The sequence below is a fragment of the Xyrauchen texanus genome, chromosome 40 (genome assembly GCF_025860055.1).
Source record: "Xyrauchen texanus isolate HMW12.3.18 chromosome 40, RBS_HiC_50CHRs, whole genome shotgun sequence".
NCBI classification, from domain to species: Eukaryota; Metazoa; Chordata; class Actinopteri; order Cypriniformes; family Catostomidae; genus Xyrauchen; species Xyrauchen texanus.
This window is the reverse complement of record NC_068315.1, coordinates 37,420,294-37,446,933: the sequence shown is the minus strand read 5'-3', so window position 1 is coordinate 37,446,933 and position 26,640 is coordinate 37,420,294. Positions and strand designations below refer to the sequence as shown.

Here is a 26,640-nt window from a genome sequence, read left to right as displayed (position 1 = left end):
AGTCCCGAGACGAGCATGGTGCCACGGCACGCACGGCGTGGAAGTTACCCCCAAACCTTAAAACCCTGGACAGACCTCTGCGACTGGAGTAACTGCGCGCCACTCACATCCCCGGCAACCTCAATGTGATAGCGGACGCGCTGTCAAGGCAAAACTTGCCCGGCGGAGAGTGGAGGCTCCACCCCCAATCGGTCCAGCTGATTTGGGACAGGTTCGGCAAGGCCCAGGTAGACCTGTTTGCCTCCCAGGAAACCTCCCACTGTCCGCTCTGGTATGCCCTCACAGAGGCTCCCCTTGGGACAGATGCTCTGGCGCACAGCTGGCCCGCGGGGCTCTGCAAGTACGCTTTTCCCCCAGTGAGCCTTCTTGCACAGGTGCTATACAAGGTCAGGGAGGACAAGGAGCAAGTCACTCTGGTGGCCCCTTACTGGCCCAACCGGATGTGGTTTTCGGATCTCACGCTCCTCATGACAGCCCCTCCCTGGCGAATTCCCCTGAGGAAGGACCTTCTTTCTCAGGGACGGGGCATGCTCTGGCATCCGCATCCAGACCTCTGGAATCTCCACGTCTGGTCCCTGGACGGGACGCGGAGGATCTAGCCGGCCTACCTTCGGCCGTCATAGACACTATCAACCAAGCCAGAGCCCCTTCGACCAGGCATCTTTACGCCCTGAAGTGGCGTCTGTTCGTGGACTGGTGTTCTTCCCAAGCCGAAGACCCGCAGAAGTGCGCAGTTAGGTCAGTGCTTGTGTTTCTTCAGGAGAGGCTGGAGAGGAGGCTGTCCCCCTCCACCCTCAAGGTGTATGTTGCCACTATCGCGGCCCACCACGACACGGTAGACGGCAAGTCTCTTGGTAAGCACGACTTAATCGTCAGGTTCCTAAAAGGTGCCCGGAGGATGACTCCCTCCCGGCCTAACCTGTTTCCCACCTGGGATCTCTCGGTCGTCCTTATGGGACTCCGGAGACCCCCCTTCGAGCCGCTTGACTCAGTTGGACTCAGGGCCCTCTCTCTCAAGACCGCCCTGCTGATCGCGCTCGCTTCCATCAAGAGGGTCGGGGACCTGCATGCGTTCTCTGTTAGCGACGCTTGCCTGGAGTTCGGTCCGGTGGACACTTTCGTGATCCTAAGACCGCGACCGGGCTACGTGCCCAAGGTTCCTACCACACCCTTCAGGGATCAGGTGGTTAACCTGCAAGCGCTGCCCCGGGAGGAGGCAGACCCAGCCGTTTCACTGCCTTACGTATTTACCTGGACCGCACACAGAGCACCAGACGCTCTGAGCAGCTCTTCGTCTGCTTTGGGGACAGCAGAAAGGGAATGCTGTCTCCAAGCAGAGACTCGTCCACTGGGTTGTCAACGCCATTTCCCTGGCTTATCACACCCAGGCCATGCCCCCCCCTTTGCGGGTCCAAGCCCACTCCACCAGGAGTGTTGCGTCCTCGTGGGCACTGGCTAGGGGCACTGCCCTAGCAGACATTTGTAGAGCAGCGGGCTGGGCAACACCTAACACTTTTGCGAGATTCTACAATCTCCGAGTTGAGTCAGTATCGTCCCGTGTTCTCTCAGGTACCGAGCCCGTAGAACTCGGTGGCACGTCTACGATCTGACCGGGTGAATCGCTTGCACCCAGCGCCCTTCCCCCTAACCAGGGGAAACAGTGCGCCTTCATTCCCAGGAGATCCCAGGTTTGGGACACTGGTTGACTCCTCCCTAGCCCTCGTGGGTCGCAGTTCTGCGGAGGAACTCGCCGACCCAAACCACTGCGGGTACCGCAAGCTACCCTGTACTGGTATAGGTGCCCCACAGGTAAGGCCTCCTTTTCGGACTCCCCCTGTGTGTAAAACCACGGTTCTGTCCCTAACGAGTTGACTCCATGTTTCCCTTAGGCAGTTACAACTGCCTCAGTTGCCGTGCTGTATGCTTCCCCCCTCTGCGAGGCTGGATCTACCACCGCACTACTTTTCCGCATAAGACCTAAGTATAGGCCATGCGATGTATTTGCTACTCAAAATTTGCCTCCCCTCCCGGGTAGGTGTGGCCTCCGCAGGGTCTTCTCCACCCTAATAAGGGCTAAGACCCCTTCCCTCAATGCGTGTAAGGGCCCCGGCCATAGTGGCTCTATGCGAGAAACATAGAGAGAAAAGAGGCCCAGCCAGGCTGGCCCGTTCCCATGTTGGCGAACTTGTTCCCCCCTCCAGGGTAACGATAAGGAATCCTGATGGCTTAAATGGGGCATTGGGGAAGGGTACGTGCAGCCTGATACAGTTGGTCGTTCTGCACGTAGGAATACCTGCTTGCTCCTGTATCAGCGGATCACATACACGGCTCAGCGCATGGCTCTTTTTAAGTGGAAAACTAGTGTCGCTTCTCTGACACAACGTGGAGAGAGCGACAGAAGGGGAACGTCTAGGTTACGTATGTAACCTCCGTTCCCCGATGGAGGGAACGAGACGTTGTGTCTCCCCTGCCACGTCGCTGAGCCGAGCCCCTGTTGTGGCCGGACCATTTCCGGCTCCTCAGAAAAATCCTGAATGAACTCCCGTATTTGCGCCGCTTAAATATCCGTATGTCCAGGGGCGGGACATGCAAATACTGATTGCCAACTCTCATTGGCCTTTTTTCATAGTTCAGAGGTGAATATCGGCGCTCAAGAGAGACCCCTAGTGTCGCTTCTCTGACACAACGTCTCGTTCCCTCCATCGGGGAACGGAGGTTACATACGTAACCTAGACGTTTATGCAACCAGTTGAAATATTCTGTCCCATTGTAACATTATTGTTCTAACTAGCCCAATTTGAGCTGAATACAGTGTTATCAGACTTTAGCCATTAATGTGTCTTTAAGCAACTGAAAAAAGCACAAATGTCAAGGCATGTCAAAACTTCTCCAGGGCCCAAAACACCCTCAGACCAGAGAGGGTTAAAAAAGTGTCCGGCCAGGATTTCAACCTTTAAATGACCGGCTTTGTCTTCATATTAATGTGCTCTCTACAATTAGGACAATCATCCATTCTGTGTTTTTGATATGGACATCAGTTTTCACATGTATATGTGTCCATATGTGATTATTCTTGCAGAGCGTTCACACATCTAAAATACTTTTTACACTTTCTCTCTTGCCTACTTCGCACTGTATGTGTGCACAGGAAAGAGATCGCCATACATCCCCAGTCGCTTTCAGTAAGAAACATCAATAATGTAAGAACACTTTCCTTCCCCTACTCTGCAAATTCTTAAATAGAGCTCCAGACTCACGCTTACAACACAAAGCCATTTTTAATTGAAAATGTTGACTATTTCGAGACAACATCAAATATCCTACTTTATATCAGGGATATTTAAACTAATATGACCATGTTGGAAATGTCACAATTTAATCCATGAGATATTTGTAGCGCAACCTCTGTATGTGGCCTGTAAAGCTGGCACTTGCATGTTGTAGGGCCTTGCCCCACTCAAAATGGCAGCGAGCCCTATGGCCCTTTGTTCTATGATCAAAGGTGAGACATTGAACTCGGTTTCCCAGAATGCTTCACAGCCGGATGGGAAGTCCCGCCCATGGACCTAATCTCAAATTTCATTGGTCAAAAGCGGCCTATGACCGATGACGTCATCTTCTTAACAAAACCAGCATCCAGATTTGATTTTGCTCTCTCTGCATACAGCTGCAATAGCCTCCGGTTTAAAGAGAAGCATATCTACACAAAGGAGATATTTCCCTCCTTCTGAACAAAGAGAGACCACGTTGTTCTAACCTCACCAATTGGCCACGGTAGAGTATGATTAATTTAGCTTTGTTCCAGTCATGTAGTATACTTATTACAACCTGTTCATTTCATTTTCACTACAAGACAACAGTGAATTTATTTAGAAAATAGAAAAGGCGACCAGCTTCCCTTCTCAATCGTTTTCTATCAATGTTGACTACCTCCTGTGTTTCTCTCCATCACCGCACCTGAGAAACAACGCAGAGACGCGTCTTTCCGCTGACGAGCGTAAGACAAAGGACCGAATCCAGATCGTTTTCTCCTGACCACAACAGGAATTCAAATGGACAACCGTGCTGAAATCATACAGGATTTCCCAAGTAAGGCTTGATATCTGGGCAGATTTAATTTAGAAACTCTGACTTTTCTTATAAAACTAAATCATATATTTGATTGTTGAATGTTTATTTACAATTGTATGTTTAACTACGATCGCTGATTGGGACTCCTATCCTGAGGTCACCAGAACTGGCTGGATCCAGCACCATTCATGCTTCGTGTTGGACTCTACTGCTATGTGTTGCTGAATGATGATGACTAAATGCAGCCGGTGCCAGCCAAACATCACTTCAGTCTATTATGATGGGCTTCAGAGGATTAACTGATGCCAACTCTTCATATGCCATTGTCTGAACCATGGATTTAGGATGGACCACACTGAACCTCACCAAAATTACCGGCCAGGTTGAAATGCGTTTCACATCCCTGATCTCTGCCTGCATCACCTCAGTCTATTGATGGACTATGATCTTGAAATGGAATGCATAGACTAACAATTGCCAACAAAAGCCTTCATCAGCCAATTAACAAGGACAATTGCACCTATGTGAACTTCTGCAGTTAATCCAGGATGGACTTCAAAGACATAAGTCATTAATCTTACAGTTCAAACACAATCGATGTTTAAACACTGACCCTTAACACTTACTTAGTTTAATCATTTTAAACCATGATTTTAACTATACACAAGTAATATTTACATTATATTCATGATGTTAGCCAGAGGAGAACTGGCCCACACAGTGAGTCTGGTTTCTCCCAAGGTTATTTGTCCTCCATTAATCAACATTTATTGAGTTTTGTGTTCCTTGCCACAGTCGCCTTCAGCTTGCTAACTGGGGTTATTAATACAATTACTATTTAATTACTTATTTTTAAACACGATAAACAATCGTATTCCATGTAATTACACAATGATGATTCATCGACAATATAGACATTACAGTTTTATCGTCTGTTAATACCTGATCTTTTGTAAAGCTGCTTTGAAACGATGTGTGTTGTGAAAGGCACTATACAAATAAAATTTGACTTGACTTGATTGCTGTTTTGATTTGTGAGATCGTCATTTTTGGGTGAAATGTTATTTTATTTTGTGATCCAAACTAACGATTCAATCGTGCTGTTACCAGTATGTATCCTCTATTAAATTGCATGAACCCCTGTTTGTTTGCTCTCTCTCTCACACTCACTGATATTCACGGAGCGAGCAGCACTGCGGTTTATGTCTGAATCAGAATTCTCCCGCCTGTTTCGTTCTGTTATTTTGTGTGTCTGCTCATTACCACCCACACGTGGTATAAGCTCTGTTGTTCTGGATCTGATCCAGCCATCTTGCTTTCCCTACACATTCAAATAATTGTTGTCTCCGCCCTTTAAGATCGAATCCTCCATTTTGAAACTAGTTTCCATTTTGAATTCAGTTCGCCATTTTGAACCTAGTTCTCAATGTTGAAACCGATCCTCCATTTTGAAACTGGTTCCACACGTGGAGGTTTGTCTGCCATTTTGTGTCTTTCTTAACTAATCTAGACACACACACACATACATACACTAGCATATAGCTCCACAATTTAGTTTCCATTAATTTCCATTTTATGTTTTTGTGTTATATTCATCTAGTATTGGCAGTGTTCATTGCTGTTCGGTTATAATAGGCCTAAATCTTGTTATATTATAATAAGTATTCCTGGTTTGTTTGTTTGAATATTGTGTTGAAGCCAGCCACTGCCACATCAAGAACTCCAGTATTACTTCAGTATTGTTAAATTGTTGTTGTTAGAAGCCAACTGTAACCATATTACTGTTGGATTCGTATGGCAATAATTTGACTAACTTCTTCCCTTTTTGATTATTAATCAGAATACTCAATCTTAAGGGTAGAATTTTATGAGACTTGATCAGTCACTTACTATAATTTTTCTCTTGTCAAAGAGTGGTGCCCGAGGATAGAATTTAACTAGTTAAATTTAACTAGTTAAATTCTATTATTTTATTTAATTATTAATTAATAATTAATAAACATTAATTATTAGTTTATATCTGATAGTAAAACTGATCTAAACAACCGGTGCACCCTACATTGTCAGTGGCAAAAACGTCAGAAAATACAATGCACATAAACACAGGTGAGAGCCGAAACAAGCCCATAGTTTATATTCATATATTATCAATACTAAATATAATGTGACAAGCACAGATTGTCAGCACAAGGAGAGTTTGTCAAAAAAAAATTGATCTTTAGGGAAGTAGTCTACACTCGGGCACAGCAGGATGACAAAAAAGTGTAGTATAGTTAAAAAAATATATTTTTAAATGGCGTCTGACCTTGTATTTTATTTTATGGCCTTTATTAAATGTATAAATGTTTCTATTCATTTAATGTATTAAATACATTTAATGTATCTAATTTAATATATTTAATGTTTTTAATTAATATATTCATTAATTAATAAATGTTATTTGTGTTAACGTGTTGTCAATTGAGTAGCTTGACTGTAGCTTAACTATTTTAAATTATTAGTCAAACTACAGCTTCAAAGTAGCTTCCCCAACACTGCGTAACAGATCTGTCTGTTGGCGTTGGTGTGAGAGGTAAATATTGGCGCTAATGTGTTATGAAGGATGATCGTATGTTCCAGTTTTTAGGACTGATTTTTCAAATTGGTTTTACTCTGTTAATAAACAGAAAGGACACGGACCATGTCGCAAAAAGGAAAGTAAAGAGAAAAAAAGCTAAATGTTTACCATCATTTGCTGAGACCTTGTGTTTGCCACCGGACACGAACATGCAGAAAGGTTAAAGTTCCCAGACTAGCTAAAAATTATATTTATTGACAAAATGTTCTATAAGTATTATATGAAAATGAATCATGAAGACCTATTTCACCAATACGTTTGAGTATGGTTAGCTAATTGTGCCGAGATTACAACAGGCATATTGTTGTACTCACAGACTAAAAGCTGTTTATTTGCAAACAGCACAGTGTAACATGTTATAAACAGATGCAGCTTATTTGTCGTGATGGTTTCATGAAACACAGATGAAGCAGATAATCTTGGGTAAAACAAGACCGATTACTAAAACAAGACCGATGGTTACTAACGTAACCTCCATTCCCAGATGCTGTGACACTAGAGGTCACTCCTGTGAGCCCCAGACATCTCTGATCTTTGAGAAAAGTAAATGAAAATTGGTGAGTGGAATTTGCTCACAACTCCCCGGACATACGGGTATATAAGGAGCTGGAATGCAACCACTCATTCAGGTTTTGCACTGAGGAGCCGAGACAAGGTCCTGGCCATTTCAGTGGGTAGTTCAGTGTTGTAGCAGGAGGGACACAATGTCTCGTTCCCTCCATCAGGGAATGGAGGTTACGTTAGTAACCGTGACATTCCCGTTCTGTCACTCACTCGACGTTTTATGTTGATGTAGTGACACTAGGGGTCCCTATGGAAAATGCCTGAACTACTGAACTGTGTTATGTGGACTTGCGGTGCGAGACAGGCAGAGCTATGTATGCCTTGTAGCCAGCGCATCAGGCTGTCACGTAACTACCCCCAATGCACTCGTAGGCGTCAAACGGTCCCCTGCACCTCGGGGACAAGTCAACTACTCCAAAAATAAGGACCGGCTGACACAGCCGCTACCTCTTCTCGTTTTTCTCCCCAAAAGGAACAAAATCGTTCAGCTGCGGACCATATAAGGTGCACGGTGGGGGGTGTCCCTCCAAAGCGGAGAACACTGCGGAGACCACACCCCGCCTGCAGGGGGGGCTTTATAGTGGGAATACTTCACATGGTCTTACCGAGTCCGGTCGGAATCACGTCAAGTGGAAGGGTCCTGTGGTAGATCCTACCCAATGGGGGGAGGAGTTACTACTAACACAGTGTCTGGGGACAGAGAAAATGTCGGACAATACATCACACAGTGTTATCAAAGGGATAACCAATGCATGTGGTGCACCTACCCCAGTACACGGCCTAATTGACACATGTACTGGGCTGGCAGCAAGTTTCTCCGAAAATTCACCAGCCACAGGTCTAAGGAAGAAGGACATCCAGGGTCCACACTTTTGTGAACGTGACTGGGAGGAACGTATGTCTTCGCCTCAAGAGAGGCGAAAGGTGCTATACGGAAGTGGTACACCCGGCCAGCTGTCCCGAGACTTACCTTTTTGAACCTGACAATACACGGGATGAAACGGGCTCAACACCTTGCAAAGGTGTTAGGTGTTGACCAGCCCGCTGCACTACAAATGTCTGCTAGAGAGGCACCATTGGTCAGAGCCTAGGAGGCCGCTACACCCCTGGTAGAATGGCCGCACCGCCCCGCAGGGGGCAGCACGTCCTGAGCGTGATATGCCATAGCAATGGTGTCAATGACCCAGTGGGCGATCCTCTGTTTGGAGACAGCGCTTCCTTTCTGCTGTCCACCAAAGCAGTCAAAGAGCTGCTCAGAGCTTCTAAAGCTCTGTGTGCGGTCCAAGTAGATGCGCAAAGCACGCACCGGACACAGCAATGCCAAGGCTGGGTCTGCCTCCTCCTGGGGCAGCGCTTGCAGGTTCACCACCTGATCCCTGAACGGAGTCATGGAAACATAGCCCAGTCGGGGTCTCATGATGACGTGAGAGTAACCCGGACCGAACTCCAGGCACAGTTCACTGACAGAGAATGCCTGCAGGTCCCCTACCCTCTTGATGGAGGTGATCACTGTCAGGAGGGCAGACTTCAAGGAGAGCACCTTTAACTCAGCTGACTCTAGGGGCTCAAATGGAGCTCCCCATAAGCCCAGAAGGACCACTGAGAGGTCCCATGAGGGAACGAGGCTTGGTCTGGGGGGGTTTAACCTCCCACGCTTCTCAGCAACCTGACTATCAAGTCGTGCGTCCCCAAATGCTTACCATCTACTGCATCGTGATGTGCCGAGATAGTGGCTACATACACCTTCAAGGTGGAGGGGGACAGCCATCCCTCCAACCTTTCTTGCAGAAATGAAAGCACTGATCCAACTGCACATCTCTTCGTGTGGGGAAGAACACCACTTAGTGGACAGACACCACTTCAGATCAGACGCCTCGTCGAGGGAGCCCTGGACTGAGTGATCGTGTCTACCACTGCAGGTGGTAGGCCACTTAAGTCTTCCACGTCCCGTCCAAGGGCCAGACGTGGTGATTCCAAAGGTCTGGTCGCGTTTGCCAAATGGTGCATCATCCCCGAGAAAGAAGGTCCTTCCTCATGGGAATTCACCAGGGGAGGTGGGGCTGTCGTGAGGATCGTGAGGTCCGAGAACCAAGTCCTGGTGGGCCAATTAATAGCCACTAGGATGACCTGCTCCTTATCCTCCCTGACCTTGCACAAAGAATGTGCATGTAGGCTCACTGGGGGAAACACATATTTGTGCAGCCCCAGGGGCCAGCTGTGTGCCAGCGCATCTGTGCCAAGGGAAGCCTCAGTCAGAGAATACCAGAGCGGGCAGTGGGAGGATTCCCTGGAAGTGAACAGGTCTACCTGCGCTTAACTGAATCGACTCCAAATCAGCTGTACCACCTGAGGGTGGAGTCTCCACTATCCCCTGAGTGCGACCTGCCACGACAGCGCATCCGCTGTGCTGTTGAGGTGGCCCGGGAGATGAGTGGCTCGCAACGGCTTGATTCGCTGCTGACTACAAATGAGGAGATGGCAGGCGAGTTGAGTTGGGTCTGAAGCAAGCTAGTCGGGGTGCGGGATCTTGAGCCACACTGTGGCATAAACACTAGTTAAAATATAATTTAAACATTCATATTATTTTTATATCATATTACGTATCATATTTATATCATACAGCATTCAATTTAAATACCTGCTTTAGCAGAAACAGCATTTAAATGTAACAAAATCTTGCTTATTAGGACATATTTCAAATGTCAATACTCTGAATCCCTACTGGCAAGTCTGGAAACAGTCTCACTAGTAAAATATGTACATGTTTATATAAAATAGCATGTCAACTAATATGCAAGTAAAACTAAATGATGAAATTGTATCCTCGACTGGATCAAGTCACTCTTGTGGACTCTCAAGCCACAAAATGTGGACTCTTCCTCACCTGTGTATCATGCCATCTTCCAAACGCTCAGAAAAGTGAATTAACTTGATGCTTTTTAAGGCATAGTCGGGGGCATTTACCATTTGCATTGATCGCCTCAGCATATTTCCATACGAATAGCGTCCTAATCACATTAGAGATAATTAGCTGAGCCAGGAAAAATTGTACATCACTTTGTTTCATACAGAATACATTGGAGAAGAATATTTGTTTTAAATTTGAATTGTTTTATTTAAAAGTAGATTTTTAAGCTTTCTTTAGACATATGTTTCATGTTTGTGTGATAAGTAATCGCGGAGTTTCAGTACATTTTTGTGACGTGTTTCAGAAATATGCTCGTGAACACAGAGACTGCTGAAAGCTCACACTTTTTATTTTCTTTATTTTACAAAAGCACAAGGTTTTGTTGTTATTGTGAGTGTACTCAAATAAAAGTATAGTCTCTTATGATGTCTTACACTTATACGTATGCCCCAAAATGACAGAGTATTTTAATGTCGTTTCCGCTGTAAGGATGAAAAAAATACAGCAGGACACTCTTCCTTAGCAACAACATAGCAACACTGTTCCTTCAAAAAAAATTAAGTATCTGGCTATTTTTGCAATTCTTTTTGGTGATTGAGGTCATCTACATGCTAGTGTACTTCTTCAAATTGACTAAAGTAACAGATTAGCAGATATTCAAAAATGGATCAAAAATATTGATGACATCAACTTTTACTCAAATGTTTTTATAAGTTTTTATCCAATTAAGTGCTATCAAGAATGATAATGCCCCTCCCCCTAATACCACCTGACACTGGCAATTCAAAATTATTTCCTGCTAGCTTCTTTAATGAGAGCTAATGTCAACATTCATTTTTATTCCTTTGCTGAATTATACAGTACATATATAAAAAAAAGATATAAACAAACATGGGAAGGTAAAGACATGTTTAAGCAGAGAAAAAGGCTAAAACAATGTGTCTGTCATCAGTGAAGGGCACATCAACAACAATACAGCCATTTCCGGTTCTGTAATGAAAATCATCACATACATAGACATGTAAGAGGCCTGCCAGCAGACAAAAGCGCTGGAGAAACAGATGATGATGGGCCACACAGCACAGAAGTAATATAAATTCCTCTCTCAAGAGATGACATTATGCTTCAGTGTGTAATAACCCACAAGCATCCTCACAGCTGCCCCACAGTGCATTACCACCAGTGCCCGAGGGCCTCTGAACACAAGCACCCTCTTCATACTGACTCATGTCCAGCTTTAGCCTCCACATTCTATTCAGAGTGTGGCTAAAACTGATCTGAGGTCAGAGAGGTCGAGCATCTCTGTGAGGAGTATAAAGAGTAGCAGATATGAGCAAATAAATCTTTAAATATCTCACTGCTATAGTATGACTCTATTCTGTGTGAGGGTAAATCTCACCAAAACATGTCCAGGTCTCATTTCAACTCACACTTGTAGTAAATAAGAATATATAGTTATAAATCCGAATCTGAAATCAAACTACACTAACTTATTTCAATTAACAACTTATTTCTTTAGGGACTGTGAAATGTTCAGACTTGTGAAAATGTTTGTACCTACTCCTTGACAGATATACTTTTCATCTGACTCATATATAAAAATATCAAACAGTGAACATGGCCAGTTTGTTTCCTAATATCAGATATTATTCGAAAATAACAAAGACAACTTTGTTTATATTTTTTAGAGGTCTACACTTTGAAGCCCTTTATTCTACTTAACCAAATATTTACCAAAGTACTTCCATTGTGGCATTTTTAATGCCATAATCTCAGGCAAGATCATGCATGGCTCCTCATTACTGCAGTATTAAGTCAAAAAAAATAATAAACAACATAACATTAAGTCTCCCTGAGAAATGGAATTTTTCGTTACGTTTACTGTGATGAATTTTATTAAGGGTGATGATATGCAGTTTAAAAACCCTTTATTTTTGTGCATGACACAGTGTTGTAGCTGTTTTTCTCATCAGTGGTGGTTAGAATGTTGTGCTATCTAGCCGTTTGAGATTTTTGACTTCCACCATAGTGCTTTAAAGTAGAAAAAACATTTCAGCAGTGGACTGCGCCACAATATCGAGTGATTGAGGAATCCTGGTGAATACACACACCTACCTGCTCCAGAGTTACTGATACTTGTACACCAAAACATTTCCAAATCTGTTTCAGTGATGTCAATTTGTCCTTGCAGCCGCCATATTTGTGACCATCAGTAAGAGGAAACAATGGCGGTGAATAGAAAAACACCAATGAAACGATATCAAGAAAAAAAAATAGCTTTTGATCTATGTCCCAGGAAAATTATACAGTTCTGAATTCAGCACAAATATTACCAAATTGTATCCTTGATTCATCTCTGTATGCCAGCATGTCTGATGTGTGACCGGTGAGTACACACATCCAGCATTTCATCACGGTAAGCATCTCTCATTCAGATGTTTAAAATGTTTTTATGTTGATTTCTGGTCAAATTTGGCCACAATATTATAAAACATTGGTGATGATCCCATCTGTATGAATGTACAGTAACAGCTGCTTTAACTCATGAAGGATACACAGTACTTGCAGACTTGAGTGAAATTTAAGATTAATTTTTTTATGAATATAAAACAGAAATGTCATGTTTCTCTTTGGCGTAAGCCCCGTCTGGCTGTCCGAAGATTTTGTACTCTGAACCATCCTATCCTGCCGGAGATAGGAGGCATGGGCGAGGACCCTGTGCAGGACCGGACTCAACTGTTGGTGGTGGGGTGGTGGAGGATGCCGTGTTAGCACACTGAAACAGCAATGTGATAGATTGTGAGCAGACTTATAAAGAAATGGCTTACATGTGATTGGCTAGGAGTTACCTAGCTAATGGTACGATAATGTACAGTTGCTAGTCTTCCTGCTAGCACTACGCTGTGCTTACATTACTTGCTGTGAGATGTTACCCCACTCTTCCCCCAAGGCACTTGCAAGTTTCCGGACATTTCTGGAGGAAATGGCCCTAGCCCTCACTCTCCGATCCAACAGGTCCCAGACGTGCTCAATGGGATTGAGATCCGGGATCTTCGCTGGCCATGGCAGAACACTGGCATTCATGTCTTGCAGTAAATCATGCACAAAATGAGCAGTATGGCTGGTGGCATTGTCATGCTAGAGGATCATGTCAGGATGAGCCTGCAGGAAGGGTACCACATGAGGGAGGAGGATGACTTCCCTGTAACGCACAGTGCTGAGATTGTCTGCAATGACAACAAGCTCAGCCCGATGATGCTGTGACACACCGGCCCAGACCATGAAGGACCCTCCACCTCCAAATCGATCCTGCTCCAGAGGACAGGCCTCGGATTCCTGGTGTAACTCGGGGAGTTGTTGTTGCCATCCTGTACCTGTCCCGCAGGTGTGATATTCGGATGTACCGATCTTAACATCTGTTCCACAGGTGCATGTTCATTAACTGTTAATGGTTAATTGAACAAGCATGGAAAACATTGTTTAAACCCTTTACAATAAAGATCTGTAAAGTTATTTGGATGTTTTACAAAATTATCATACGGTGTAAAATACAGTGTCCTGAAAAATGATGTTTCTTATTGTGTTTTACCTACAGTATGTTGTCATGCATTTATTTACATCTCTTTTGGAGTGTAGTTCATTTAAAATTGTATTCATTCATAAGTTAGCTTGGAAATATACAGTATTTTCTATATCAACTTGCTGTGTAAATATGAATAATAGATTTGCATTTTATTCTGGAGTTGTGAATAATGTCTGTGGCTCCTGAAAGCTGTTGATAGACAAAACAGCTGACAAAGAAACAAGAAAAACAGCAATTTGTTTATAGTCTTCAGAAACAACTGAACCCACTGAATTTCCAATAACATTTGGTACAAAACAAAGACAATTATATAATATGGCTCTGCTATTACATCATGTTTTCATGAGCAAAGTTTGGTATTGCTAGTAGTTGAGTCATGTTAAGATATTCTATTTGGATCAACAGAGAATGCATGAGAACATATTCAACTAGAGAGATCATTATCATGCTTTACCAATCCCATGCAATAACAATATACAGTCTTAATTGGTTACAAGTGTTTATAGGGAGCTTTAGACAGTCCGCCGGCATCTGCCCCATTAACATAGGGATCAATCTGTAAAGTGTAAAAACTGAACCCAAGATACAGCAATTCATGAATCAAGGCTTTGTTTGGAATTTGGAATGGCAGTTGATAATTGTATATCCATCACTCCCATTGCATTGTTAGTCATTTATCTTCATGTTTGAAGTAATTGGAGAACTTGTCATTTCAATATTTAGTGGCTTTATACACCTATTGAATCTTGAAACATGTTCTTGCTTTTTCTTGAACATCTACACAAGACACTTAAATATATCTCTCTTATTGTATTAGAAGCAATTACATTGCATGGGATATTTTGTCATATTCACTTTCTGCAGTCACTTCAATACATCCTCTGCACCAGACAGGCTGTACAATTCCCCAAAGTTTTGTCAGATTGTGATAATTATGAAAATAGCTTTCACAAACTCTAGAGAGACCCTGAACAATAGAAGCTCCATAAGCCACTTCAGTCTTTCAGATAAAAATGCAGATGAAAATAGGAGAGATGAGAAATACACACGAGGGAGATTTGTTTTATACACTCAGAGATTTAGTATAGAACAGTATAGTATATAATAGAATTGTATAACAGAATAATATAGAATATACTATTGTATAAAATAGAATAGAGACGTAAATATAGAATGGTATAGTTCAGAAACATATAGTATATTGTAATACAGAAAATAAAAGAATAGAATATAACAGTATGGTATGTCATAGTCAATAATAGTATAATATACAGTCTACTAATAATATACTATATCTGTAATATACTAATAATATACAATATACTAATATATATAGTATAAAGTATAGTATTACCTTACCTTATTATTAATGTATAGTATTGTATAGTTGTGTATAGAAGTATGGTGTATAGTATAGTATAGAAGTGTATAGTATGCCTTGCCTTGCCTTGCCTAATGTAGTATAGTGTATAGTATAGTTGTGTACTGAAGTATGGTGTATAGTATAGTATAGAAGTGTATAGTCTAGTGTAGAGTACAGTATAGTATAGTGTATAGAATAGTATAGTGTAGAGTAAAGTTAAGATCTAATGCATGTTGTCAGGATGACTTTTAAGGTTTTATAATTCCAAAGATGTTACCTTTTAGATTATCTTTATGATACATACGGTACATTATTGCTGTATTAAAGTAAAACAAATACTGTTATATAATATACTGTGTATTTACGCTGGCGGCCAAAAATTTGGACTAATGGACAGATTTTGCTGGAAATTGATACTTTAATTCACCAAAGTGGCATTCAACTGATCACAAAGTATAGTCAGGACATTACTGATGTAAAAAGAGAAAGGAATGTTGAAAATAGCACTTAAGGGATTTCATTGACTTAATAATAATAATAATAATAAAGGATTGGTAATACACTCATAGTAAGAAGACACAAGCTAAAAGGTGTTGGAAATGTAAAGCTCTATTTGAACAGAAGACAAAAGTACAATTTAAGTTTGAAGGTGTTTATACTAAAGATAAGAGATTCAGTTGAATGTTCATCTGAAAGAATTCATGTAGTTTCAAAACCATCTTGGTTATTATTGAATTATTATTACAAAGTTTTACTAAGCTTAATAGAAGTTCCACAGAGTCTATAATCTTTTTATGACCAACTTATAAATTATACATTATTGTCTGATGTTAGTCCCACCATGATACATGTTCTATTGAGACATTTAATAAAGAAGCAGAAATACAACCTGAATGGGAATGTATGATCTGTCAATGAGATTTTAGCATTTTAAATGTGTGCCTGATTTAGGAGACTGTAAGTATTAAAGAAACATTGGAATATTTGTATGATGAATAATTAAGATAATTGAGTACTTTTACTTGTGCTAATATTGAAATCATGTCCATTTTTAATAGTAATGAAGAATGATAAAAAAAATGGTGGTGACTAAAGATTAAGATTGTTTGTTTGTTTGTTTTGACTGGTTTATAGTTAATAACAATTTAAATAGAATTGTCTGAGAATTGGGAAAGAGAACTGAGTAAAAAGATGAAACTGACTAATAAAAAAAATGTGTCTAGACCAAATACTGTCTTGTAACTTACATATGAAAAGCGAACCTTAAATGTGAGAACTTCACATTCATGTGCCTGTTTTATGTTCTGTCTGGTCCAGTTTATGGGATCCAGAGTGTCAACATTATACATTGCCTTGATGTTTATGTCACACTATTTATGATAATTTGTCCCTTAATTATGGAAATGGTGTTTGGTAAATATTCCAGAAGGATTTAATTTTTTTATGTGGTTTCATATTCCTATTCTTATGAGGTTTTAGATGACGCTTAAGAAAATAGAAATAGAAAAGCTTAAGTTCAGGAGTTGGGGTTAAGTCAAAAGAATTGATTTTTAAGTACCAAAAATCTAATTATTTTTGTTTCAAGATTAAATTGATTAGTCATTGGAAATGTGGAGACAGAATTGTGAATAATTTTAAAATCAAAGACTGCAATGTGTTGATATCTAAATGATAGAAAGCATGATTAATTGTTTGGAGAATTCTTTGTTTTGTTATGGATTTCTATGTGTTTAAGTATGTTTGCAGAACTGTAACCCTGCTGAAGACAAGAATGGCTGATTAAACTGAAACCGAACCTAAAGTATGAGATGGAGACTGTGATGAGGAGGGGGGCCGGGTCGGGCCATGAGGACACACGGCCGGCCCTGAATCAAGCTAATCAGCCAGGAGGGGAATAAAGAAGAGCTGGAGGAACCAGTTCGAGAGACGCACGTGGCCGCTCTGCATGTGTGACTGTTCATTTATGTTTTATGTTGTTTTAAGTTCATTTATATAAATAAACCTTTATGTTCACTGTTCAGCCGGTTCCCGCCTCCTCGTATCCTGTCCTAATACTGTTACAGGGACAAATCATAGGGTTGGGTTTACTTTGTTTACCTTTTGTTTTCTTTTGATCCCTTCTCATGTTTCCTTTACCTCCTTTCCTATGTCTGTTTCTTTATTTTGGTCTATCAATTTTCTCTCTTCTATCACTTCATAACAGTCATTCACTTGGAGAAGATTGGTGGAGCTTGCCGGCTGGAGCACCAGTGAAGGGAAATGAAGACTAAAATTGTCATGCTTATCAGTATTATTGATTACCATCAGCATTTGTGATAATTTAATAGCATTACTGATCATTTTCATTACATTATTCCACTTATGCTTTTACATCATGTGTCTTATATGCATTCTTATATAAATTCAGAGTCTTCTATTATATATATATAAAGCATGAGACATTAAAGGCAGTACAACAAATGCCATACTATAATATTATACATGGGAAGTTAACATGGTATGTAATTTTTCTGTCCTCATTCTTGGACAGTCATTTTTTTTCCTTCTATATTTGCATTATTTGACTACAATCATACAATATCTATTTAACGTATACTACAATTTTTGGAAAAAGTAGTTGGAAACCTGCATATACGCACTTCTGTGAGATGAGGTCTCGGTATGGACTCCCGTGCTGCAAGGCGATGCCGTAGCCTTTGCTGCTCATACTGTTGCCGGATACAGTAATAGTACAGTCGTCATCTGTCAGCGCTGCATACTCCACCACTGCCATATCCCACAGGAATGCATATGGCCCTTTTTTAGCCTGTGAAAAAACACAGAGCTTCATTCTTAAAGATAAAGAGTGCATTGTTTATTCTGTAATCACAGCTTAGATGTCTTTTCTAAAGAGACAACAACACTACAAATGTGCAATATATAACAATGTAAAAATGGTCATGTAATATTCTCCTTTTTTTGCCAAAGTGGGAACGGCTTGCAATGCAAATTAAAAAATTAGCCCTTCTTGGACTTCCTAGGTTGCCTATTAAAGCCTGTAGACTGATTTTCATGCGGGTTTCAAAGCGGGTTGCTTTTGCCGGGAAAATACAAAGGATGTGATGATTATGCTTGCTCCCAAGAGCCTTGCCTCAGAGAGTAACAGCTTCTCTTCCGCTATTCAACAGTGACAACAAACTGCAACACTAGATAATGTTATCTTTGAGATGGAATCCAGCAAATATCCGGATCCTACACAAACTCAGAGTAAGCCAAAAAAACATTTATCTATTGAATCCTGTCTGAATAAGCGGAAACGTGATCGTGGAAGAGCGAAAACATCATGGTTACAGTTATAACCTCCGTTCCCTGATGGAGGGAACGAGACGTTGTGTCGAATGTAGTGACACAAGGGGTCTTTCTTGAGAGCCTCGCGTACCTCTGAACTTGAGACAAGACAAATGAGAAATTGGCAGACATAATTTCCATGTACCTCCCCCAAACATACGGGTATAAAGGGAAGCGGCGTTCATCTGTCCATCAGGACTGTACCGTGGAAAATACGTCACATCACAGGAAGTTACCTCAAGAGGGAATTAGGGCTGAGGAGCCCTACCCCAGTACAGAGCATTTGCGGCTCGTAGTGGGTCTGGTCGTTATTCCTCCGCTGAATTGGCTGGCCAGTAGGCTAGGGAGGAAGAACATCCAGGAAGCGAGAGCACCCGGACGGCTGTTCCGTATTTCCGAGTTCTACTGGCTCAGACCAAACAAAACATGGGATGAGACCGACTCAATGCTGAGATTGTAGAATCTCGCAAAGGTATTGAGTGTTGCCCAACCCGCTGTTATGCAGATGTCTTCTAGGGAGGTGCTATTGGCCAGTGCCCACAAGGATGCCACACTTCTCATCAAGTATGCTAAAACCTGCAAGGCGGCGGGCATGGCCTGGGTCTGGTAGGCCAGGGAGATAGCGTCAACGACCCAGTGAGCTGTTTGGAGGCAGCATTCCCTTTCCACTGTCCGCCGAAGCAGACAAAGCGCTGCTCAGAACAGCTAAAGCTCTGCTTGTGGTCCAAATAGATACGCAAAGCATGTACCGGACACAGCAACGAAATGGCTGGGTCTGCCTCCTCCCAGGGCAACACTTGCAGGTTCACGACCTGGTCCCTGAAGGGGGTCGTAGGAACCTTGGGCACTTAGCCTGGTTGCAGGACCAAACTCCAGGCAAGTGTCGCTGACAGAGAACGCTTGCAGGTCTCCAACCCTCTTGATGGAAGCTAGCACTATCAGGAGGGCTGTCTTCAAGGAGAGGGCCTTGAGCTCAACTGAGTCAAGTGGCTCGAAGGGGGGTCTCTGAATGCCCGAGAAGACCATTGAGAGATCCCAGGAGGGGAACAGGCTTGGCCGGGGAGGATTCAGCCTCCAGGCACCTCTAAGGAACCTGATAATAAAGTTGTGCTTACCCAAGGACTTGCAGTTCACTGCGTTGTGGTGGGCCACGATAGCGGCTACATTCACCATCAAGGTGGAGTTGGACAGCCTCCCCTACAACCTCTCTTGCAGAAATGAAAGCACCGACTGTACTGCACATCTCTGCGGGTCTTCAGACTGGGAAGAACACCAATCGCGTCTGTCCCGAGAGGGGCCTCTGTCAGGGAGTACCAGAGCGGGCAGTGGGAATTGTCTTGGGAGGCAAAGAGATTTACCTGTGCCATGCCGAATCGGCCCCAAATATGCTGGACCACCTAGGGGTGGAGCCTCCACTCTCAGCTGGGTGACGGGAACAATCAAGTGTGCCGGGGGCCTGGTGGTTTGTGTGGATTTACCTGGCAAAACCGAGCACGCTGCCACCCCCAAATCGCCTTCATCGCCAGCCAAGTCGTCCTCAATCCTGTGGGAAGAAGGAGTGATGTGGGGGGCAGCTGAAGTGGCATTCAAGAAATGAAAGCCTCGACCGCAACGCTCGCAGTGAGTACATGAACCATCCACAAACAATGCCTCCCAGGCACACGAGGCAGCGTCTATGACCATCAGTCTTGGAGAGATATCGACCGCATCCAGGAACTACACAGAGGTGGAAGGGCATCTTTAAAAACAGGCGGAAGGGCATCTTTAAAAAGACGCGTCCTGAAAAGGACGTTCAATGCCTGCTGTTTATTGCTCTTTTGTGAGAGAAAACAAACTCTTTTTGAGGGGAAAATACTCTTTTAGAAGAAAAAACTCTTTTAGACAGCAGCACTGTCGGCCCAGGGGTGTGGACTGCATAGTGTGCAGCGAGAAGGAGAAAGCTGCTGGTAACGCACCGTAGATCCAACAGCTGTGCTCTGTAACAGAGGTGAGTGGAACAGTAGTGAACTTCAGCTTGCTGCAGCACAACTGCTCAGCTCTGAAGAAAAAATCTGACTGACAGACGCACACCTGCTTCCCTTTATACCCATATGTCCAGGGGCGGGACATGCAAATTCTGTCTACCAATTTCTCAGTGGCCTTTTCTCAAGTTCTCTCAAGAAAGACCCCTTGTGTTAGTGACAGAAGGGGAACTAGAGTGAACTTCGGCAGGGCATTTGATACCTGGAATGACATTCGTTCGGTTTTGTGTATCAAATCCGACCCTTAATTGGCATTCTCCTTATCAGACAGGTAAGCTTACATAACTGCAAACCATGTGAAATATAGTGCCATAAGGACTGATCTGTGTAATTTTTGTTAACTTGATCTTGCCTGCTAACGCTGATGAATTGCAAGCTACCTTGCTTCGTAACTTTCAAATCATTTCAACGATCTTTTTTTATACTAAAAGTCAGGTATACAGGATAAATTATAGTTCGCTAGTGTGTAGCTGTATGTGTTTGTCAGTATGCTATGTTAGCTGATAAGTAGTTTTAGTTTAGTCTCAAAGTTTGTAGTAAAACAATCATAAATGTGTAATTTTAATTATGCTACCTCATATGTCAGCAGGATGCCGTTGAATTACGTTCAGCTTGTTTGTACGTTACGTCATTGTTTTGGTTGATTCTCGCTCGCTCGTGTTACCATAGAGTGTGTGTGCAATCAAGAGCAAACTAGCTGCTGCAGTTCACTTAACGGCCACAGGTGTCATTAATAACAAGGCTTTCTGAATCTTACATACTGCACCTTTAAAAAAGAAAAGTGAAAAAGATTTGTTTTATTTCTTTATTATTAAAAATTGTATTTGTCTATTTATTTCTGACATTTTATAACACAGTATAAGAAATGTCAGAATGTTTATCTTATCCTTTATCTTATTATTATTTTATTATAATTTTTTTTAAAGAAAGAACTTTCTTTCTTCCACCCCATTGGTAAATTATGTTTTATCACTATTAAATGGTTAATCATTATTTTTCATAAGCTTCATACATTCGGTTTTGCAATTTAACCACACAGACAATGTCAATAGTATGAGCTATTTTAGGGGTGGCTGAAATTCAAAAGTTAAAATTGAACAGAGCTACAGAAATATAAGTTAATGTTTAAAAATGGAAGCTTCCAAGTATGTGTACTTTTTACAATTCTGATTTACATTAAAAACAGATCGTTGTAAATGTCTGCCCATTAAAAGAAACTCTGTCAAATAGCCTGTCAAATTCAGTTGATAATTGCAATTATTCACAAAAAACTTGACATTTTTCAATAACCCTTTAAATGTTGAGTTGTTTAAATGTTTCAGTTTTTGAGATCTGTGTTTGTGTTACGTGCTAGCATGTTCTTCCCTCCCCTTTTTGTTTATTGGTTGCTCCGTTTTCTTCCCTCTGTTGTTGGTTTCTTCCTGTTTTTCCCGCTCTCTGCTATCCTTGAGTTTTAGGTGCTGCTATTGGTCGGAGACAACCAATCATCGGCTGTGGTTCTGATATAAGGCACTCGGGAGAACGGAAGGGGGGGAGCTTGGACTGTTTGTTGGTTTGTACTAGTGTTGTTGCTGAGAAGTACTGACTTTGTAGTGGTACGCTTGCTTGTCTTCCTAGTATGAGTGTGTTTGCTCACTGAGGATTGTTCTGATCTCTAACTGGCACCAGCCCGGAGAGAAGAGAAAAGGGAAGTACGTCACATGACCTACATTGTACATACATGTAGAAGTACCATTGTTTAACTCACTAGGGAAGGAGCATGTGCAACTATATGTAACTTTTTTGTTTGGTTAGTTAGTGAAGTTTTAGTTATGGCGTTTCGGCGCTGAAGAACTCTTTATTTTCTTTTTGTTTTGTTTTCAGTGAGGGGGGGAATTAGTAATTGAGTGTTTTGGTTTTGTTGTTTTGTTTGTTTAGCACCGCTCATTTTCTTTCTCTCTGTGGCTTATTCTTATTATCATTTATTTTCTTCAATTGTTCTTTTCTTAAGTTGTATATAGCTGTAAATAAGCTGATTTTGTTAGTTTCCATTTATTCATTGTGTGTATTGAAAATAAAGCGAACCACCTGTTTGCAGTAACTTGCTGTCCTTGATTCAGTCGCCCACAATACTCCCCAGAGATCAAAACTGTAGGAAAGTGTTTAAATTTTATTACGTACGTCTTCCTCATACCTTTAACCATCTGGGGACGTAAAAGTTTGTATCTGTATTATTGTGACTTTTTATGAATTTTTAGTACTGCCACTTATAATTGAAATACACTTTTGAAGTATAGCCTAACTGGAGCAGCATTGTGCTACTGGGATTGGTTGTCTGATTGATTGACTGACTGAGTTAATGAATGGCCCTCATTAACCTATTAAAATCAATCACTAGGGGTGTACATTGCCAGCTGTATTAATTCCAGGACCCAGACAGATTGGTTGTCTATGTGTGCTTTCTTATTTGTTATTTGTCAGTGCTGTTTTAAATGTGAAAGTTTTGCACGTTTATCCTAACCTTGATGCAAATTTTTTTTCTATTATTATTATTACCGTGACTGTTGTTGTATACCTCTGCTTCGTTCCTGTTGATGCATCAACATGCATGCATCTTGCATGCATCTTGTGTGTGTCAAATTGCACCAGATCTTCTCTTGCAACTGTTACTTTTTACAGGACATATACCCCGAATGTATGCAGATGTTAATATTTATATTGAAAAAGGAGTTACGCTTTGGTCTGTTTTTCACCGCAAAAGGTCATTTCGCTTCAGGAGACATGGATTAAACCACTGAAGTCATATGGATTAACGCTGCTTTTATACCCTTATTGGAGCTTGAAAATGTTTGATCCTATTGAATTGTATCTCCATCAAGATATATTTATTTGTGTTCTGCAGAAGAAAGTCATACGAGCTAAAGACAGCATTAAGGTGAGTAAATGATGAGCAAAATATCATTTATGGATTAAATGTTTCTTTAAGGTGCACACATACTTTTTTTTTAAGAGTGACTTCTGACTGACACGCTTAAATCATCTTCATTTATGCCAATTTTTAAGGCATTGCATTCTAACCTTTTATGACTGCTACATTTAAACTGTATTGTTACACACCATTGTTCTCTAAACTATATCCTCAATTGATGCTTGTGGCAGGGCCTAATACGGGACCGGGTGTGTAGGATCACAACCCGGCCCCACCCTCCGCCCTGCCACATTGCTATTGAAGATACATTTCTAAACAGTATTTCTTTTCAAAGTGTTATATCATTAAAGCAAACTCTAAAGGCAGATCTTCACTGATCTGTCTCTGTCAAAGGAGCTCAATTGATCTAAACATACTCTCATTGGCTCATACACAAGATTTCACATCTTGAACTCATATGCCCTCGAAAACGTTTTCTTCTACTACACAAATCGACTACTTCCATGTTGTAATGTGTGTCCAAAGACAAGATCGATTGAATAATGAATAGATTGAATAATGTTTATTTTAATATCATTTCTGTTCTTTATAGTCAGTTGTTGATCAAAAACACTTCATTCTAATCACACACAGCACGGACTTGGTATAGAAGCCATTGAACTATCGTTAATATGCGCTCATTTACAGATGCTCTTTACAGAAATTACGGTTTCTTTAAAGAGACGGTTTAGATAAATGGAACTTTGGGAATTATGTCTAAAATAAATCAAAACTGTGTTATATTTGATCATCTTCAAAGTCTAGAATTACAGACATGTACTCTTGACATTTCCTCAAGCAACTTCTTGAGGAATCAGAAGCTTTTGGAATCAGAAGGAATGAGATGCTTTTTAAACAGTATTTTATACTATAATTTATGCAAATATGTTAAAGAGATTGTGATACAATATGTATACCAAAGCTGATATGTACCTTGCGTATGCCTTCAGAGGGGCTGGACACAGAGAAGTCCTGTCCATTGTTTCTGCTGATGGTCCTCCACAGCTCTGCATACGTGCTGTCCTGCTCCAGTGGGTTTGTGCCCTTGGCTCTAAAGTAATCGTACACTGCTGAGTCCCTAACAGTGCCGTAGGCATAGTCCATCTGCCTAGCAAGGTCCTGAAATGATCTGTTGGATAGATAGACAAGATGAGGTAAATAAAGAGTGAAGGTCAAATGTACATGTATGTCTGCTTGCCATGGGGTGCAATGTGGTTCTGCAATATGCAAATATATTTTCTCAGTCTCCCTGTGATTCTAATCCTTCCAGACACAGCAACAGTGACACACACACACACACAGACAGAAAGACACATCTTAATTTATATTTATAAATAATAGTTGTAAAATAAAATAACATCTTAAAATCCACGATCCCGGTTCCGGGATTTAAAATTACGTCAGTAATAATGTACTTCCAATTTTAAATGTATGCGGAGGAGTTATGAGCTCATATCTGGTACCATTTGAAAGCTTAGAATGTCTACTTTCTTGAGATATGCATCACTTTGGCATTTGTTTTACACTAAGTAACTTATTTACAATAAATTACATAGTTCCACCCATCAAAAGTCGTGTCATAATTATGTGCGTTTTTGAATACATATGTCTCATATCAGCTCAAATATGACGCACATGTACAAACCATGTATCAAATGAAAGCTCTCATTGCCAGTAAGAAGTTCCAATAAGTCTTTTTATTGAGGTATAATCACATATCTAATACACTTTGAATGAATCATGAAGTAGTATACAATCATACAAGTGAAATTATTGAATATTTGCCGTGCTACTCGCACTAGACAGCACAGTTAGCCACAAATGCTACATAATCCTTTACCTTAGGTTATTCTCTGCAAAATGAGCCGTTTTTCAGTGTTTTCTGTGGTTGTGTGCCCAAGTAATCCCTCGATATGTCACACGAGTGCAGAAACACCACAAAGTAATGTTATATGATATTCAACAATCCAGGAAAATATGTAAACATCCGATCCGGATAAAGCATATATTGCCGTAAAGCTTAGACCCTCCGCTTTCCGGCAATGTCTCTCAAGATCAAATAGACTAATCAGGGGCTGTGATATTGCATCCAGACTGTGAAGTGATCACTGGGTAGGTTACGTGCCCAAAACACACAGACGCATCTCACCAGACACCAGAGCGCATATTTACCACTTTCAACAGTGTTTTATGTAATGACAAAGGGTTTTCTGTAAAATTACACTGGGATTTTGCATTTATAGCACTGTATATGGGTATGGGGAGACTTTAGATTTGGGTAGGTGGAAAGTACACCAAAAAAAGGTAATATTCCTCCCTTCAAATAAATTGAAATAGATATTAAATAAAACATGATACAGACAAAATTCCTTTTTCAGGTATTTGCTGACATCTAGTGGAAACAGCCAAAACTGTCTGCTTGCTGCTAGGGTTTACAGGGCTTGAGTTATACACTTTCAAAAATGAATTTATATAAAAAAATCAAAAAGCGCCTCTTTTTTTAGGAGGGTTATTACTGTTCAGACAACATATATTTAATTTTTTTAAATTTTTAGCAGTGTTTTATGCAACTTCAAAGGGTTTCCTGTAAAATGACACCAAAACTGTGTATTTAGGCCAAAGTATGTGGGAATGGGAAGCTTTTTAATTTGGGTAGGCCAATTCCAGGTGGAAATCCCCAAAAATGGCAAGGTTCGTAAGAGGATAAATAGTGTTGGCAAGTTGGCAGACAGAATTTGCATGCCCCACCCCGGACATACGGTTATAAAGGGAGGCGGGGCAGCGTTTGCCAGTCAGAGTTTTTCTCCGGAGCCGAACGGTTGTGCAACAACAAGCTGAGTTCACCACTACTGGCGATAAGCACTGCTGTTGGATCTACAGCGCATTTCCAGCTGGCGTTCTCTCTATCTCTGCACGCTGTGCAGTCTACACCCCTGGGCGCTCGACAGAGCTTTCATTGCCTGAAAAAGTGTTTCTCCTCCTAAAAAGAGTTTATTTCCTCTAAAAGAGTTTGAGTTCCCACTCATAAAAGAGCAAAACACAGCAGGCGTTGAACGCCCTTTTCAGGACGCGTCTTTTTAAAGATTACTTTCTGCCTTTGTGTAGTTCCTGGATGCGGTTGATTTCTCCCCACTTCTGACGGTCATAAAAGCTGCCTTGCGTGCCTGGGCTGCGATCACACGCAGGCAGCGTTTTATGTTTCATGTTCTCAGTGCAAGAACATAGCCATGGCAACATTG

General features: G+C 41.5%; 1 protein-coding gene across 1 annotated transcript in view; it reads right to left on the bottom strand.

Moving 5' to 3' along the window:
- The window catches only part of LOC127633550 (glutamate receptor ionotropic, delta-1-like), a 772,099-nt gene that overhangs the window by 18,626 nt on the left and 726,833 nt on the right, over positions 1-26,640 (bottom strand). The window contains exons 13-14 of the mRNA XM_052112731.1: positions 24,335-24,530; positions 17,746-17,912 (exon numbers count right to left, since the gene is read on the bottom strand). Of these exons, the coding sequence (XP_051968691.1) occupies positions 17,746-17,912; positions 24,335-24,530 (363 nt within the window). The remainder of the gene's footprint in view (positions 1-17,745; positions 17,913-24,334; positions 24,531-26,640) is intronic.